The 19,422-nt window shown below is 45.6% G+C and overlaps 1 protein-coding gene across 29 annotated transcripts in view; it reads left to right on the top strand.

Annotated features, from left to right (window-relative positions):
* Positions 1 to 19,422, top strand: part of JARID2 (jumonji and AT-rich interaction domain containing 2) — a 243,443-nt gene that overhangs the window by 192,414 nt on the left and 31,607 nt on the right. For 27 of the 29 annotated variants that reach the window (XR_016394549.1, XM_089918351.1, XM_089918350.1 and 24 more), the window contains one exon: positions 2,459 to 2,635. The exons of the other annotated variants lie outside the window; for them this stretch is intronic. Coding sequence is in view for 26 of the 27 variants with exons in the window: in XM_089918351.1 (XP_089774477.1) it covers positions 2,459 to 2,635 (177 nt within the window). In the remaining variant the exon portion in view is untranslated. The remainder of the gene's footprint in view (positions 1 to 2,458; positions 2,636 to 19,422) is intronic. 29 annotated transcript variants of the gene reach the window in all.

Here is a 19,422-nt window from a genome sequence, read left to right on the forward strand (position 1 = left end):
TTTCTCATGTGTTTCATGTAGATTTTACCTGATTCTGTTTGAAACATAGATTTACTTTCCCCCTTTTGAAGTTACTCCCAAATGGCCTCTGTTGCAGTTTATTGCCTTTTCTCCTGGGGGGGGGCGGGAAAGAGGAAGGTGAAGAGGGTAATGGCTTACTTCCTGGAATTATAGCCTTTAATCCTGCTTCCCTCCGACAGAGGGCAGAGTGGGCTGTGGAAGTTACTGCAGGGTCTACCCGAAAACCTGCTCTTCACAGTACTAACCCATTTTCTGATTTCAGCCGCTGGTCAGTGCATCCATGATAGTGTGTAGGAAGGTTCTTCTTTAAAGGAAGTTAGATGTGGATATTTTGATCTCGAAGGAACTTGAAGAGATTTATTTATTTAACCTATTCCTTCTCACTCTACTGAAGAGGGAAATGTAGTGGCTGAGTCTGTAACTTCCGGGTGTTGAGTCCCCAGCTCTGTCTAGCAGCACGTAGTGTGTTACCTCGTGTCATGTTACATGCTAGGATGAGTTGGAGTTATGGTAAATTTCCTTTTCTTTTTCTCCTCTCTCTCCTTTTTTCTTTTTTTTTTTTTTTTTTTTTTACTCAGAACCTCTTTTGAGTGCTGAAATAAGGTTTCTCCTGCTTTTTCTTAAGTACTTAAAAAGTTAGATTTAGGAAAGGATCTAACGGTATGGGTATATTTGGCTGTGGAGGTACTTAATGTATATCTGTGTGGATGGTAAGTTCCAACTGAAAACTTCGAAGAAGGAAGCTAATAAGGGTGGTGTCTCCTCTTTTTCTATTCAGTCTTGTACCAATTGTAAAACCACTTAGTACAAGGGTAAATATATTGTTCCAGTGGAAATACGGCCAGATATCCTCCTCCTTTTTTTTTTTGAAAAACTTCATTTCTGACTTCTATTTGATTAGACGATTTTCCCCAAAGCCTGTGTCAGACCTTCCTTCTGTTGAGAGCCTGCTTCTAATTGGAAGTGATCAAAGGGGAGAAAACAAAGGAAATGGCTTTTGTCAGAGTGTATCCAATTCTGTTATCCACAGATTTTTTGTCACATACATCCCTTTGGAGTTTCATTTCCGTTCAGTGGTGTGACCCACATAACTTGTAGGGTTTTGAGTATTGGTAGGTCATTGATGACAACAAGAGGAAGGTAGTGTCTTTGCCTTTGTGTTTCTGGGAGCTGGGCGGTTTGGGTTTCCCACTTCAGTGCCGTGATACCACTCAGTCATGTCCGTCTCCTTGTTAGAACATGCAGCCCCGCAGTTGGACAGGAATGGTTTAAACCATTGTGGATGAAGCCTGAGATCCCTATTTGGGAAGGAGAGCAAATTTGGTTACTTGAATCTTGACCGGTGTTCCTGGAGTGTTAGCTCATTCACAGGAAACTGTCGAGAAGAAATTAACTTCACATTTATTAGTTCTTCCGTTACTTGATAGTAGCTCTCCTCAAGATACCTAATGGGAAAGAAGATTTGACGTGGGGCCAGAAATTAACTCAGGGGCTTAAAAAAATTTTGATCAGTTAATCAATTAATTTGAGGGATTTTTAACAGCCTTCGGTCCCAAACAGTATACCAATTAATTGACAGATCTCCTTCTGAAAATTCATGATTTGATAAAGAAGAACTGTAGTGTGCTTCTTTGTAATATTGAGCTTATTTTCTGGTGTTTTTGTTCTGTCTTATGTTCAGAAACAAAACCATTTGGGGATGAGGAGGTTAAGGTGTGAAAGGAGTAAGGGATGTGTATGAAGAGGGTTTTTTATTTTTTTAAACCAGCCTTTCAATTAGTGTTATGCAGGAATTTATTTTAATAATTTTACATGCTGTTAACCTGATCATCATATCAAAGTAGCTTCCAAATATATTGTGGTTTTTGGGAACCCATCCCTGTCATTCACCCCATATGAATAGGAGATAGTTTCCTTCTATAAGGAAATGTCATATTTTGTTTTCACTACTTGCTTCTGATTGTCTCTTCTTTCATTTTAAATTCGTTAGCTCAGATTCATACTTTTTAAGTCTAGAAAGTTAAAGACACAACCCAGAATAGTCTCTTGTCTTTGACGCCGTGGGTAGATTTAAAAAAATTTTTTTTATTAATTTTTCTTGCTCAGTTCAGTCCTTGGTGGTTTTTCCCTTCCCTTCTTAGGAACTATTCAAATGAGATTTTAAAAATTTTCCTTTGTCATGTTTGGTGAATGGCATCATCCCCCAGCTGGGGGATTTTGTTTGAAATCTGTTAAAAGGACACAGATGGAGTTATATTTCCCGGGGCATGTTTGAAAAATAAATTAAAAATGGCAGTAGAGATAAATAGCTTTGTTTTATCTGCTCAGTCATGAGGATTTCAGTTTGTAACTTAACGAATGGCTCCATTTGAAGCGCGCCTCTGGAAGGGGTGAGGATCCAGGCCTGTGTTTATGCACCTTCTTTTAAACCCACTAGGTTCTCCTGCGCTGCCCAACAGCATGGTATATTTCGGAAGCTCTCAGGACGAGGAGGACATCGAGGAGGAAGATGATGAGACAGAAGACGTCAAAACAGCCACCAACAATGCTTCATCTTCATGCCAGTCGACCCCCAGGAAAGGAAAAGCCCACAAGCATGTTCACAATGGACATGGTAGGCCCGCTGTTGAATTTGGGTTAAAAAAGCTAAAATCCAAAGCTTTGGGTGAAACGTAGAATCGATCCTATGTTGAGAAGATGAAGGCTGCGGAGCTGGTGGCGAAGCTAGTTTTGGATGCTTCTTTAAGTACCAGGCACTTAGCAGTCATTGGTGTAACACAGTCCAATCAAGTGTGTCCTAGACAAATAAATTGTTAAGATGAGGATACATATTCTTATGTTTGCGGAGCTGATGATAAATTCCATAAGAGCGGCAGACGTAGGAACTGCAAGAGGAAGACGTCACATCTAAACAGAGATGGTCAAGATGATTTTGTGAAGACTCTATTGTGATCAACTTACTGTTGTGACTTTAGCAGGCAGAGATAGTGAAGAAAGGAAAGTGTTATCCAGTATGTGAAATCAAGTACATGCATATGTATTGTGAACTAGACTGATTTTTTTCCCCCCTCGACTGTTAACATTGTGGGGGAGGACACGTAGCCCACAAAACAGGAACAAAAGCGTTGAATGTGAGAGAGAGAAAAGTATAAATAAGTTGGCTGTGGAAAGTGCTCAGTGGTTTTTCAACAGGGAGGTGACTTAATTGGAGTTACATTCTGAAAAGATTAAGTTGGCATCAATTAAGAGGATTTCATAAAGGGAAATGATTTAAAGAAGAGGAAACACATTGACAGGCTGTAATTGTAGGCAATTACCTGGCCAAAGGTAACGAGGGACGAAAAGGTGATCATGGCAATGTAACTGGGAGGATATAAGTACAAAAATGTGTAGGTAGATAAAGAAATACTGCAGGGAGTAGGATTGAGAGAACTTGATGACTAATTGGATTAGCATGGGGTGGGGGGAAGGAAGTAAGAAAAGACGAACGAAAAGGAGAGTGGAGCAAAGAGCATAAGGTTGGGAGAGGTGATGGCTGTTCTCTGTGAGTTCTTAACCGGATTCTTTGCTCGAGATCATACTTCCATTGGGACTCACAGAGACCCTAGAAGGTCGAGCGTCCCCGTCTACAAATGGCAGAAAACCAGTGCTGCCAGTAAGTGATTGAGGCAGAGGAAAGCTTCTCATTTTTCTTCCTCCACGGCTGTGCACTGAACTACTCCTTGTCTTTCTGGATCCAATGGGAAGTAGAGATGCAGGGCCAGCATCGCTTAGATGTGACAGGAATCTGTCTCGCCTGCACCACTGTTGGGCACTTTTGCCTTGTCAGCTGAGTGATTATTCATCTGTCCTGCTTCTTGCTTGCTTAGGGCTATGTTTAGGGGGCACAGAGACATGGTGAGTTCAGGACCTGACAGTTTGTCGGGGAGATGAGGTTAATAATCTCAGTGCATAACTCAGTATTTCTCAGCCTCCGCCTCTTCATCTGTAAGGTAGGGATTAAGTGAAGTGTTTGTGTAGCCTCTGTTAGCTGTGTGTGTAGACATGTTCATAGTTAAGGGGTGGCTTCTCTAATTTCCTTTTAGTGGGTGGTCTTTCAGAAATCCCCTTTGTGAGAGGGTGGATTGAGGGCTGTTTTCCACGAATGACAGTAAAAATATGAGCGTTTTCAGGATGGGTTCATCTACGTTTTCTCTTTTGATTCCATCTACTTACTCTACAGCAGAGTCATGGGGAGATGGTCAGGGCAGGAGGTGTTTCTTGCTTTACAGTTGAAGAAATGGAAGATCTGATGTCTTGCACCCGTCACCCAAAGTGGCAGATTGCAGTCAAGATTTTTGAAATGCCCCCCCGCGCTAGACACTACTCTATTGTAAGGGCGAGCGTGTGAACAGGTGTGCTTTGTGATGGGTCCAGCCTGTGCTGTGATGGTGGAGCTACCACTCTCATCTGGTCGACAGCAGCAAAGAGCCAGTGCCACAGGCCATGGCCTGGGAGACACAGGTCTGTGTGGGTCTCCAGTTGTGCTGTTGCCACATGGCTTTCGTGTCTTTGGAGGTTTCATGTCTTTAAAAACCCAAAGGATGGCAGTGCTTGCTTCTCTGCGAGGCCAGTGGAAGGACTGGGCTGAAGCCAGCTCGGAAATGCACAGGCCATTAGGAAAGCTTCTCCAGCTTTGAGTGACCCAGAGGAAGATGAGAGTTTTGTTGAAAAAGAGAAGTCAGCTTTGGAGAAGGCCAGTTTCTGCCTCAGATTCGGTATTTCAGAAAAACACTGAGTTCTCAACACCTAGTTAGCCGAGCTTACTTACCTGCCCTGTTCTACACCCTCTGTGACGTGAAGAAGGCCGATGACAAGGAAGCAAACTGCCACCAGCAGGTTATTAAAGCAAGACTTAGTGACACTGGGGAGTAAGGCCGCCCCCGGCAGGAGGGCGTAAGGAGATTCCTGAAGGTACCGTCCTCAGCAGGAGAGATTAGAGGGCAGTCACCCAAAAGCGGTAAAACGAAAACGTAAACATCTTTGAAAACTGAACATTTAGCTGTGGAATAGTGTTCCTTTCCCAGCCATTTCTAGATAATTGAAATTACACTGTAACACCAAATTGCATAACACACACGTTTGTTCCTCCCCACATCCCCCCCCCCCCCCCCCCCCGTTCTGTTCCCATAAAGGTCTTTATCAGCATCAACTAGTCATCAGGAGCTTCGTTTCCTGCCCCTTTTAAGGCTTAATTAGCTGTGCCTTGCTGGGTGGGCATTTAATTTCTCTGATTGTTAATTTCCTCTTCTATGAAACAAGCAGGACAGTGTAGATGGTCATTCATTTGTTCCTTCCTTCATTTATATCCCGGAATAAAGAAATAGTTACTGCGTGTGTCTCGGGTACAGGAATCGTTACCATTGAGATCTGTTATGGTGGATGGTGGGCATTGCTGTGTGTTAAAGGGAAGGGCTTTTCCAGGATGACCTGATTAGCTGGGTGAAGATTCTTAACTAAAATTTTATTCCTGGAATCCTTTTTTTTCCTCCCTGAGACATTAGTACCATTTTCAGATTAAAAACATTTATATCCCACCCTGTTTTCATCTCCTTCTCATTCCCATCTATACTATATCTTCTTGTCCCTATTATGACCCATAGGAAACTTGGTACCCTGTTGTCTCCCGCAGAGTATGAGTTGCAGAATGGCAGCAGTGAACCCCAGGACTCTAGTGGTTTTCACAAGAATCCTCCAAGCAGTCAGGCTGGGATCCCTGAGAACTCTGTTTCCATGATTAACAAACACAGATCAAACAGTGGCAGAATTCCCGTGGCAGCTTGCACTTGTCTTTCCTGCTTTGTTTTTACTGAGACCCTTTTCTTTGTAAATACAGAGCAGAATTTCTTGAAATTCCTTGTAATGGGATTTCATCTTGGGTACCTATCAGTTATAAAAGCGGATAATTGTTTAAACGTGACATCTGTCAACAGAATGAAACAGATATTCCTAAAGAGGGTTCACTTGTAATAGAAAGTTCTCTGCGGGAGTACAGAAGGTGTTTACCTGGTCTGTTGGCATGGCATTGGGCCAGTGGCTTTATCGGTAAAGAAAGCAGATAGATGGTCGGTGATTATGTATATGAGGAAACTGCTTGGGCTCACCCAGGACCAGCCCTGACTGACTTTGTTTCTTCTGTCTGGGGTTCAGAGGGGGCCTCCTTCAGGTTCAGAAAACTGAACTTCTGCAGTTCAGGTTCAGAGAGCACCTGCAGAGCCCCAAGCTTGATTAGATTTGCAAGGCGCTGATGACTGCTTGCTTCCTAGTGAGCCGCAGGCCGGTGTCAGAGGGTTCCTGAGCCATGAGGCCGACCACTTGGGCTTGCCGCTCCCCAGGATGGATGAGAAGGCCCTGTGGTGTGACACCTGTGCCACGGGGAGGCCGGGGATGCTCTTGTCCTCCTTCATGTGGCCCTCCCACGCCTCGGCCCCCACTCCCTGATTTTAGAGGGCACTTGGTGAACATGAGCTAAGAATCATTCTGGAGAGTAAAGTAAGTTCTCTGACTGCATGGGAAGAAAAGGCGGGGTACAGTGCGTGAATGAGATGAGGGCGTTCCTTTTCCCAGCCCTTGCCTTAGTTTTTGATTGACTGATTGATTGATACTTGCCTCAGTTTTAACTCCCTCATTTTCCAAAAAGTAAAATCTACAGACAGATCATCCCCATTTCCTTCTGATTTTGGACTCAGGTGAACAGTGTACCAAGTGTGAAAATAGATTTTCTAACAGGGAAAACCTGGATGAGGCCATAATCACCACGTGGTCAAGCAGGTCCTCAGAATTGCGGAATTTTGCCACATGAGAGAGTGGAGAAGCAAGCTGCCTTTGGGCTCTTCTCCCTGACACAGGATTTCTCTTGTCCCGCGGTGCTTGGCGCCCCCCCCCCCCCCCCGGGCGCAGCACCCTCACTGAAATGTGGGGAAATAAATGCACAGAAAACAAAATGGGGAAAACTAACTCTTTATTACGGGGTAGCTTTGGCCCCAAACCCTGATCTGGCGGCAGGTCCAGAGTTTTATTTAGGCTGTGTTGGTTTGAAGAAACGAGAACCCAAGCTGCCGATGGTGTCCTGCTTTATCTCGTTTCTCCCCTAAACTTGAACCCCAGTGAAGCAGCAGGTTCCCTACAGAGCAGGAGTGGAGCTAGTGGGAGCTGATGCCAGGAGAGAATGCTCGCTCCCCCTGCCCTCCCCGTAGGTGTCTAATGGGGCCTGGCTGGGGCAGCGCTCAACTTCCCAGGGATAGGAGCCCTGACCCCAGTAGTCCCCTGCCAGAGCCTGGTGACCCCAGGCTCATGTTTAGTTGCGCAGACATTGCAGAGGACTCAAATGTTCTCATTTATAACCCACTGCGCATCCTAAGGGAAATGGATGTGTTTATTAAAATGCATAATCTGAAATGACAAGGATGGCATCACACGTGCTTTTGACCTTGGCTCAACACTCAAGGGTTACAGTAAGAATGCCTCCAGCAGCTTCTATCTCGATGGCTCTTCAGAGTTTCCAGAATGTGCTTCAGTATACAGAACCTCAAATGATCCTAACAGTAGAGCCCTTAGCTAATCTCTGTATTTGGCCATCAAACAACACAATCAAAACGTGGCTCTTGTATTTGTGTTACAAGTTGATATTTGAAGTGGCTCGGTTTTTGAGAAGTTCTCATCGCTGGTAATTGTTTTTCAGCAGGGTAAGTGAGGTAGGGTAGAGGAATTAATGCTTTTGTCTGGAATGATGCTGGCTTTGGTTTTTCCTAGGTGGTGAGGCATTCCTTAGCCTTTGCACAGGAGAACTCAGTGAGGGTGGATTGTCCCCATCAGCCCCATGTTGTATATTCTCCACATGCTTGTTCTGCACTTAATGAAAAGTGGAAGGAATAGCAGAGACCGCTGTTTCTTTGTGTGCTCCTCTGTTTCTGAAGAAGGACATTTCTCACAAGTCTCCCCCCCCCCCCACAAGTGTTTTTTAAACAACATGTTATCGGACTCCCAGCTGGAATAATTTCATTGCTTTTGGATTGACATGGTGGTGGTGGGGGAGTTGTGTAAGGGCCGAAAAGCGGTTGCTTGGGTGACTTCACCCCATTTCTGCCCTGTGATTGCCTTTGAGGTGCATTCAGCACCCTTCTGTCTGGGTGGTGGAGGGGTGGGTTGTGTGGGCAGAGCCAGGGTCCCCCCATGTGCCACGGGGAGATGCTCTCCAGCTGAGGAATGCTTTTTTCTTTTACCTTCCACCCCTCTTCCATTTGGGGCCACTTGACCTAGTGGTTGAGATCAGGACACTGATGCTTGTCTGCTCATATGTGGTTGCAACTTTGGGCAGTTTTAGTTTTCTTATCTTTAAAGAGGTAGTAGGAGTACTTTTTCATAGGTTTTTATTTTATTTTTAATTAATTAATTAATTAGTGGCCGCGTTGGGTCTTCGTTGCTGTGCGCGGGCGTTCTCTAGTTGTGGCGAGCGGGGGCTACTCTTCATTGCGGTGTGCGGGCTTCTCATTGCGGTGGCTTCTCGTTACGGAGCACGGGCTCTAGGCACGCAGGCTTCAGTTGTTGTGGCATGCGGGCTCTAGATCTCGGGCTCAGTAGTTGTGGCTTGCGGGCTCTAGATCTCAGGTTCAGTAGTTGTGGCGAACGGGCTTAGTTGCTCCGTGGCATGTGGGATCTTCCCGGACCAGGGCTCAAAGCCGTGCCCCCAGCATTGGCAGGCAGATTCTTAACCACTGCACCACCAGCGAAGTCCTTTCATAGGTTTTTGTGACTGGCAAATGAGTCAATATAGGTTTTGTTCCTATGTGGTAGAGAACACTGTATTGGCTGTTAACTCCACGTGTGAGTGAGAAGATCTTGAAGTCTAGAACAACCTTGCAGTTGATAAGAGAATCCTGGAAAGTTAGTAGGTTTCAAATACCTGGCACGCCGTGAGGGCTGCCCAAGGGGGCTGCTGTTAGCACTGTGACGTTACTGACCGCATCTGAGGGAGTTGCTCCGAGTGTGGTAGATGGTCGCCGGTGACACCCGTCCACCAGTATGACCAGCCCGTCCCTGTTTCTTTTCATCTTGTTGAAGCGTTTGCTCTCTCGGTCCACGTGGGACCTTGGGGATATACACACACATCTAGGACTGCTCTGTCCCCTGGTAGTTTGGTGTGCGGACGGACACCTGGCTTTTCCATTAGGGTTCAGGAGTGGGTAGGGATGGCGTTTCATTTGGGGGTGATGAAAACATTTTAAACTTGTATTTTTGTGGTGATGGTTGCCCAACTCTGTGAATATGCCAGAGTCCACTGGATGGCGCGCCTTGAGCGGGTGGGTCACATGCTATGTGAATAATAGCTTACTGAAGAGCAGCACAGGTCTGCTAGTAATGAGTGAGTGACAGGTGCGCTCAGCACAGCGCCCGGTGCTTGATTGAGTTCTCCGAAAGGGGGCGCTGGCTACTGTCCTGTTGCTGGCCTCAGGCCCCATGACTCTTCTCAAGAACTGTGATACTCTGCAGTTCTGAAGAAATTAACGGTTTTCAGAATCTTCAAACAGTTTCGTTGTCCGTACTTGCCTGGGATACGTTTACATCATACATATTATAAATTGTATTGCTGAGCTGTTCACCCAGCTGCTCAGTATTTAGTATTTCCAGCTAAATTCATCTGGCTTATCTTAAGGGGACTTTTTAGTCACTTGGGAAGTTGTGCTGTTCCCAGAGACTATACAGTGTGAGTATAGGATTTCCAAAAGTCATTCCTTTCCTGGCTGGAGGGTTGGTGTGGTACCATAGCAGATCTACAGAATTTATTTGGAGAACCTTGAAAACAGTCCTTATTACAATGCAGATATTTCTGTATTTGGTTTTCTGTACTAATATTTTTATTCTGCAAATAACCAATTCTTCTATAACTTGTAGAGTGACTGTGTACATGGAGTGCCTTCCAGTTTAACTCTTGTGCACACATTCAAGGTATCTCTCTCCCCCAGTTTGTTGTGAATAGTTAGAGCTTCCTTGTTCAGATCCGAAGGTGGGCTAGAGTCTTGCCATTCACTTCAGAAGTGGTTGGCCTTTTATAATTCATATCCTTGAACGCAGGGCTTTATGAAACCCTGAGCTACAAAAACAGTTCATTCATTTGCTCTTCCAGAGTTGACGCTTGTCCCCCTCTGAGTATAACCCATAGTTCTCTGCTCTGTCTTATTTCTGGAGGGTGAGAAAGTATGAGATTCCTCTTGGACCACTGCCCACCCTCCCAACAGGCCCTCAGCCCAGGCAGTCCTCTGTCCCTGCCATGGCATGTTGGAGAATGCAAGAGCCATGGAGCCACCTGAATCGCAGACAGGCAGGGGGTCAGTCACCATCTGGCCATCCGTCTTGTCCTCTCCTTGGCTCCTTTGGGGGCCAAGGGGGCCAAGAAACCATTTTTCAATGACAGAAGCCATTCATTTGGATTGATGGTCTTTCTGATGCCCTGACCTTTATATTCTCATAAAGGTCATGTGCCATTTTCAAACTTTGGTGTCTGCAGTTATTAGGATCCTATGTAAGAAACGTGTTTAATTGGCAAATCTATCTAACTCTGTCAGGTACGTTACATCAGTATCCATAATGTATTCACATTTCTAGATCTTGGAACCCTGGTAATAACCAAGTTTTTTGATAGGAAAAACATTCTATGACTTACAGATTCAGGTTCTTACAAAGAGAAGAAAATCCAATTTGCTTTAAAACTTCTTTTCAAGAGATTTGTTTCCTGTTACACACGTAACCGAAGTGATAAGATTTCACTGAGTGGAAATTCCAGAGGGCTTTCGCAAATTCTGTGTAAACCAGTAGAACTTGCTTGTGATACTGGCTCAGGGTGCTTGGAGGCCTCTAGGTTTCAGCCCTTGCTGTGGGCTCCCAGCGTGAGTGAGATCCTCATGGGGCTTATGCTGACCTACAAGTCCTGGCTTTCTCTACCTTGACACGTGATTGCTGTAGCTAAGTCAGTGGAGCCGTTTTTACCCAGGGCAAACTGGGTTACAGCACTCAACACAGGCGGCATTAAAACCCTTTTGAACTGTTGGCACAGGTTGGCAGACACATTCCATTGTTTTCAGACAATAGTGACTCAAAGTTGAACTGGCTCCAGGGAGCAAGTGCGGCTTTTGTACAGTAACAAGGATTCAGTGCCAGCCGATTGATGGAGTCTGTCTTCCCCGAGTCAGGACGCCTTGTAATGACACGAAGCTTACATTTAAATATCTGGCTCCAGATCAGAAACTTGGCGTGCTTCTCTTTTCCTTTCTGTAGCACAGTCTTCTCTATTTACAACGATTCTTTTTTTGTCCCTTCGATTTGTTTTGGGGGTGGGACGGGTCTTATTTTAGGTAATTTGGGGGTTAGTCCCACGTTCAGCTTCCTGCTTCTTCTTTCCTCCTGTGCATCGTGTGTCTGCTGGCAGACCTTCCGGCCCAGCTTTCGGTAATGGCTCTTGTATTTCTCCTTCAAGGTGAAGGTTAGATGTGCTGGGTCATCTCAGGATATCATAGGACTTTTGCCAGATGCCAAGAAAGGAGTCCTCTTTCCTGCTCACCTAATAAAAAACTTGCTGTCATTCAGATGAGGTGCCTTTGGCAGCACAAATAATTAGCGATTGGGGCGCCTGGCTCTGGCAGGGGAAGGGGGCAGGCAGAAGTGCCACTGCTGACCTGTGTGCTCTGTTGAAAGGGAATGACTGTTTTCACATGTGGGTCTTTGCTGTTACAGCAGGCGCTTTTAAGAAGATCCAACTTCCTTATATTTGCACAGCTCCTTTCTCTGTAGAACGGATAGCATTTTACATACTTTATTTTGAATACTTTAGCGATTCCTGAAGGGCATATAAGGGCAGGCAGCTGGTTTGTTTTGTAGTTGTGGGAATTAAGGCATAGATGTGTTTGGACCTGGTGGCTAGAAATCGCAACCAAACTATCCCTGTCCCTGCAAGAGGTTGTGTATGGAGTGAGGGTTTTAAAGACCTTATGATCAGCGTTTTATCGACTGCCTTGTGGATCCCCCAGGAATCTCGTCCGGATCTGTGTGGACAGAGTCAGATGGGGGAACACCGTTTAGTACAGACTCTGGAGCTTTTGACGTGAGTTCCTCCTTGGAAAGCATCGCTTTCCACCTTACAGATGATCGCGGGATTTTGCTGGTGAAGATGTTTCTAAAGTGCCTTCTTGCCCGTTTCTTTTTCGACCCTTTCTGGGAGCAAACCTTACCTTCTGAAGTGACCCTAAGTCAGAATACCAGCCTTTGGAGTTAAAGGTTTTGCTCGCTGTGGTGTGGAAACCCTTGTCTACAGACCATTTAACTTTCAGAGTATGTATATACAAATCAATATATTTGTCTCTGTTCATTAATGCAGAGGTGTTTGTATCTGAGTACAAAACAATTTCCTAATATGGTTCACCGTGATAAATGCTTTTTTCCTCTCCTTAAAGAAATGAGTCCAATTATTTCTTTTAATTGGAGACTGTGTGTGTGTGTGTACTCTGTACATCTCGAACTTTCTGTCTCTTATGTTCACAGGATTTAGGCTTTTCCTGTGAGAGTGAATATTTTTTCCTTTCCCCTTCTCTCCTCTTCTGGAGAATCTTACAAATTAAGACAAAAGATAATTACTTGGAGGAGCAAAACTGCAGGTTCCCACGACACTTAAAATTAATGAGCTGTTGAGGACAAAACATACCTCGTCTCAGGCACCATCATCTTCACCTAACAAGCGCCCCCCCATCCACCTCCCAGTGACACGTGAGTTGGCTTTTTGGCTGTGTTTGCCATTTGGGTGGACGGCTGCTGTAAACAGCAAGGCGGTTACAGAACGGGGATTCCTTTGAGAACCCTCCCTTTGTTTGCAAATCAAAGTAAATTTGATTCAATTTTTAATTTTTGTATTTTTGAAAACCTTCCCCTTTCCCGATCATCTGATCAAAATAGTCTTTAGTAGAAACTTGTGCTGCAGTTCACAGAGCAGCCGCTTTGGTTTATTACGTTAAGGGCGCGTGCCTCCCTCTTGCCTCTCCTGTCTGTGATCAGGGTCCCCTTTCCCCACAGTGTTTTCCTAGGGAGTCATTTTTGGTGTTTGTGGTGTCAGAGCCCCTACAGGGCATTAGAACAGAAGCAGAGTTGTGCGTTCTGTTTCAGGTACAGATAATGACAGTGAAGGCTCTGTCCTCCCGCCCCCGGATCTCAGAAAGATGTTGCTGGCTAACCCCAGTGCCAGCTTTTAACTAAGCTCCTTGAAGTCTCTTTCTAGCAACTGGCCTTGCCCCCATGGTTCACCTGGAAAAGAAAAGAGTGACAAACCGTGAGCACTGGTGCCCTGATGCCCATGTGGCATTGACCCAGTCATGGTGTGGTGATCCTTACAAGCTAACGCTTGCCCACTGCTGCCGCAAAGATCCTTTCTAGACTTAATCTTCTCACTGAATCCTCCAAGCGACCCTATGAGATAAGTAGTTAATTGGGAAACTAAGGCTTGGACAGGAAACCATTCCAAGGTCAGACAGTTAGCAAATGATTTATCTGGATTCAACTTTAAGTAGCTTCATTTTAGAGCCTGAGCTTTTTGGGGGCTTTGTAGGTCTAGACATAAGTACAGGGGCCCTCAAACCCTCTAGTAAATCACGGTGTAGCTAATAACCACGGAAAAGATGATCCAGCCTACTGGTTTCAGGCTTGTTGGTCTCAAGACCCATTTCTGCTCTTAAAAAACTATTGAGGGACCCCAGGAGGCTTTTAGTTTGTGGATTGTATTTATTGATATTTGCCATATTAAAATTAAAGACTGAGGTAATTTAGAAATATTTACTCATTTAAAAATAACACAAACCCCCATTACATGTTAACACAAAGAACATTGTCATGTAAAGGGACAATATTCCAAACCCCAAAAGTTACAGGAGAGGAGGGTTGCATGATTTTCCATTTTTGCAGATGTCCTTGAAGTCTGGCCTAGGAGATGATGGCTAGATTCTTAGGTCTGCTTCTGCATTCAGTCATATACGAAGAAAATCAGTCTCAGACAAAGAGGTGGTTGGAAGAGGGAGGAGCCTTTGTGAAGATTTTATTCTTTGATTTCACACCCAGACTCAACCAGTGGTAGTTTCTTCAGGGTCAGTTGTTACCATCATCTGAACCCACATCGGTGAGCTTCTCCTGCTCTGTTACGTTAACATCCATTGGTTTGCCTTCTCCCTCGAATGGCTCTCTGACCCACACACAATTTTGTAATGTCTTGTATTGATTGTTTGAAAATAATGGTTCACTGGGTTATCCACCCCTACCAGTCATCGGCACCTTCCGTTAACGCTTTTTCAAAGAATCTTCTCTCTGCACTGAACTCATCGGGAAAGTCTTTAAGTGTTGAGAGGACATCGAACTCATGGTGGCAGATACACGTTTTCCAGAATTGTAATTTTTGCCTGAAATCGTGAATTCGGTCGTTGGCAGCAAACATTGTTACTTTTTCCTTGACAGCCTCACTTTATTCATTTTTGAGAAAATGGCTGACAAATAACTGCATCGGTTGTCCTTTCAAATAAAAATAGCATTCCGTGAAAAAGCAGCTACCTTACAACTTGATCTCACAAGTGCTTTTCCCTAGGAATAGTTGTCATACTGGTATTCAGGAGAAATGCCTTATGTGTGGTTCCTTTTTTTTTTTAAAAGTAAATTTATTTTATTTATTTTGGCTGCACTGGGTCTTTGTTGCTGCGCTCGGGCTTTCTCTAGTTGGGGTGAGCGGGGGCTACTCTTCGTTGCGGTGCACGGGCTTCTCATTGTGGTGGCTTCTCTTGCTGTGGAGCACAGGCTCTAGGCATGCGGGCTTCAGTAGTTGTGGTGCGTGGGCTCAGTAGTTGTGGCTCACGGGCTTAGGTGCTCCGCGGCATGTGGGATCTTCCCAGACCAGGGCTCGAACCCGTGTCCCCTGCATCAGCAGGCAGATTCTTAACCACTGCGCCACCAGGGAAGTCCTGTGGTTCCATTTTTGTCACACAAAGTATGTGTATTCCAGGGTTGAGATTTAATACTGTTAACAATTTCTATTGCTTTATCACTTTCCAAAGTGAAACTTTTTTTTTTAACTGCTAGTAAATGGTAATGAAGATTACCAATATTTGTTCATTTAGTTTGGTGCCACTGCATTGATTTGTGTTGAATTTTGCTACCTGTTGACGTTTTCTTTTGGTTTTGTTCTGTTTTTAGTTTTATGGAGATGTAATTCACATATCATAAAATTTACCCACAGTGTACAATTTCGTAGTTTTTAGTGTATTCACAGAGTTGTGTAATGATCATCACAGTCAACTTTAGAACATCTTCATCGCCTTCACCCTGAAAAATCTGTACCCATTAGGAGTCATTCCCATTTTCCTGAACCCTCCCCAGCCCCTGGCAACCACTAACATACTTTCTGTCTCTTATGTATTGGTCTAGTCATTTCATAGGAATGGAATCCTATAATAGGTGACCTTTTGTCCTTAGCTTCTTTCACGTCCCATAATGTCTGCAAGATTCGTCCATGCTGGAGCACGTATCTGTTCCTGATTCCTTTTTATGGATAGATAACACCCCATTTTGTTTAGCTAAATGCCAGTGCATGAACCTTTGGATTTTTTCCCCAGTTATTAACTATTGTTAATATTTCTGCTTTGAACATTCGTATACATGTTTTTATGTGGACATATTTTTCATTTCTCTTGTGCTCATACCTGGGAGTGGAGTTGCTGGGTCATATGGTGACTCTGTTTCACATTTTGAGGAACTTCCAGATGGTTTTCTAGAGTGGCTGCACCATTTTACATTTCCACCTGCAGTGTTTGAAGGTTCCACTCTGCATTCTCACCCACACTTGCCTTTATCCATCTTTGTGAACATAGCCGTCCTAGGGGATGTGAAGTGGTATTTCATGGTCATGTTGGTTTGCATTACCCTGATGGCTGATCTACCTTTAGCCATTATCATCACTGAAATGTTAACGCAGTAAAAAAGGTAAATACTCTCAGGATAATTAAGAAAGTACTTTTGACCTAGGGGATCCCCTGAAAGGGTCTGTGGGTCGCTCGTTAAGCTGGTAGAACAACGAGGGCTGTGGTTTCAGCATCGTATTTGTCCTTGCTTGGCCAGGACGTTGGCACCGCCTGTGTTTTCCCATGCAATGGATATTGGGAGGCAGTGGTAGGCAGCCGGGTCGAGTGGAGGTTATGGTGAGTCGGCTTAGGCCTGCCCTTGGGCTGTATTGAAGCCCGTTCTTTTACTGCATCTGCGGGGAGGGTGGGAGGCCAGAAGAAGAGCTCTTGCCACAATCGGCGTGTAATAACCTGAGATGGTCCTTTTAAAGAGGCAGCAGCAGTAAGGTCTCCCCAGTGCCGAGTGGCTGCTGAACCCAGACAGGGCACTGCACACTCTCCACGTAGGAGTGTGTGGTCCTCAGCCTTAGCGAGAAAACTGAGGATTTACACAGCTTGCCCAGGTGCAGGCCGTAGGGCTGGGAATTGAAGCACTCATACAATCTTGTGAAAGGGAACCAACCCCCAGAATAAATTTTTTTTGTAACCAAACAGAGAAGTAAGTAATTCTCGTATTAGCACACTGCTCATCTTGGTGGCAGTAGCAAAGGTCAGGAAAGTACGGAGTATTTAAGATTAAAAATAAAAAGATGAAACTTCCTGTGCTTTGTTTCAATAAAGGAGCTATGTTCACTGCCTGAGAAAATTGGTGAACGGTCAAGAATTGCCTAGATTCATGTTCCTTGGCTTGATTTTTAATCACGTTGAAGTATGACTTCTTATGGATGTTGCTTCTAATTTGTCTGGAAAGCGAGTGCAGATAGCGCCAGCTTGGGTATGATGAATGGATTCTGACAACGTGTAGTTAGTTACACTTAGAATAAATGCCAACCATTTGAAGCGCTCCGTTTTTCTGTAACAAAGTAACAGCAGAGCCTTGCACAACACGGGATCATATACTATTTTGCTGTGGTGTGGTCTTTACGTCTGTACTGAACATCTACTTAGAGTGTGTAATCACTGGGGCTGTGAGCAGCTTTAGAGATCAGGGCTCACAGCCCATCCAGATACGGAAAACGTGAATCTGTGTGTTACACCGTATACGGTGTAATAACAAGTGCACTAAAGAAACAAATCTAAGCGATCGAATCAGAAACAATTAGGGGGAAACTCAGAGGAATGTCATACCATCTGAAAATATGTTCGGATATTTTTTCTTCTTCTTCTTGCGGGGTGCTGCTGGCTGCGTGTAAGAAAGTCCCCACCTCTGACCAGCTTCATGGGAGAACTTTCAAAGCTAAGAAACTTAAAAAGTGGGTTAGCAGATTTAGCAACATAACAGATGGAAAAGCAAAAAAGAGGAAAATATTTGCAATCTACAAGGCATAAATGTAATTTAAAGGCCACTTAGACAAATGGGGGGACAAAGAAAGCATTGATGGCACTGGGGAGGGCGTCCTTGGAAGACATACGTTACTGTCTGATGGACCAGTGGGAGAGGGGGTTTGCCTTCTGAGTCTTTAAGCTTCAGGAAGAGGTTTCAACTCAAAGGAGGAGGAAGTTTTTCTTTACAGCTGCCTGGTCCTGTGGTGACTTCTGCCTGGCATTCTGCAAGGCCTGGTTGGGGGGTGGGTAGCCTTGGAGTGGAGGTACCCAGTGGGCGGGTGGGCACAGTGACCTTTTAAGGCTCCTTCTGTCAGGAAATACTCCAGGAGCCTTTTGTTTTTTTTGCGGTACGCAGGCCTCTCACTGCTGTAGCCTCTCCCGTTACGGAGCACAGGCTCTGGACGCGCAGGCTCAGCAGCCACGGCTCACAGGCGCAGCCGCTCCACGGCATGTGGGATCCTCCCGGACCGGGGCACGAACCCGTGTCCCCTGCATCGGCAGGCAGACTCTCAACCACTGCGCCACCAGGGAAGCCCCAGGAGCCTTTTTAAAATGACAGCCGCAAGGGCTCACTGGCTTCCCTGGCTGTTCCGCGTGGAGCTCGTGGGGCCGGGCAGCCAAGCATGGGGCATCCTTCCTCCTTCCCTGGAGAAATAGGCCACCTTCCCAGGGGGTTTGGGATGCGGGTGTGGGGGGGACCTACGGGAACCAGAGAAGCAGATGTGAAGGGCCTGTAGATGCCGTGGAGGAGTGCCGGGCCCACCAGGTCTTTCCTGGAGTGCGAGTCCCGGCTGTGAACCGAGGAGAAACCTCAGGGCAGCAACGTGATGAAGTTTACTGTAAGGACCCTGAGCATCGCTGTTCTCTTCTCAACTCCCTGAAGCGGGTTCGGGGGTGTGCAGCAGGCACACAGGGAACCAGCACTGAGCACAACCTGGGGACCAGGAGGGTGGGCCTGGGAGGCAGCAGGGCCTGGGCTCGGCGCTCGCCTTCCGTTGGCGTCCTCTGTAAAATGGGCATGAGGATAAGGTCCAGTCCCTTTGGGTTTAGAGGCTGTGACTTCCTCGCCTGACCATGGCCCCTGGGCTGTCGGCAAACACTTAATACTTGTATGTGTGTTGTGACTCCTGGGATAGAAACGGGTCCGGCTCAGAGCGCCTGTGCCTCTCTGTCCCTCTTCTCTGGTCACTGAGGGGTCAGGTGAGGCAGCTGTGTCCTGACCCATATCCGTCGGCAGATCTGCAGCCTTAAATGCATTACTTTAAACTGAAGAATATATTCTTTTTTCGGATCCCCTGTATCCTTATACATGAGGTGGTCCTGTTCGTGGAATGTGACTGTTGGTTTCTTTTTTTTTTTTTCCTATTAATTAATTTATTTTTGGCTGCGTTGTGTCTTCGTTGCTGCGCATGGGCTTTCTCTAGTTGCGGCGAGTGGAGGCTACTCTTCATTGCGGTGCACGGGCTTCTCATTGCGGTGGCTTCTCTTGTTACGGAGCACAGGCTCTAGGCATGCGGGCTTCAGTAGCTGTGGCACACGGGCTTAGTTACTCCGCGGCATGTGGGATCTTCCTGGACCAGGGCTCGAACCCGTGTCCTCTGCACTGGCAGGCAGATTCTTAACCACTGCACCACCAGGGAAGCCCCTGTGTTGGTTTCTTCATTTTAATTCTTCTCTTTTTGTTTAAGGTGTTATGGTGATATTCTCAGGGCTACTGTGTATTTCGTGTGTGTGTGTGTGTGTGTGTGTTTATATTTTTGTTTTGTAGGGATTTTTTCTTTTTTTTTTGTGACTGCGTTGTGTCTTCGTTGCTGTGTGCGGGCTTTCTCTAGTTGCGGCGAGTGGGAGCTACTCTTTGTTGCGGTGTGCGGGCTTCTCATTGTGGTGCCTTCTCTTGTTGCAGAGCGTGGGCTCTAGGTGCATGGGCTTCAGTAGTTGTGGCACGTGGGCTCAGTAGTTGCTG

This window comes from Delphinapterus leucas, chromosome 10 (genome assembly GCF_059928025.1).
Source record: "Delphinapterus leucas isolate spDelLeu-1000000601 "Yukka" chromosome 10, BTC_Dleu_Yukka2, whole genome shotgun sequence".
NCBI classification, from domain to species: Eukaryota; Metazoa; Chordata; class Mammalia; order Artiodactyla; family Monodontidae; genus Delphinapterus; species Delphinapterus leucas.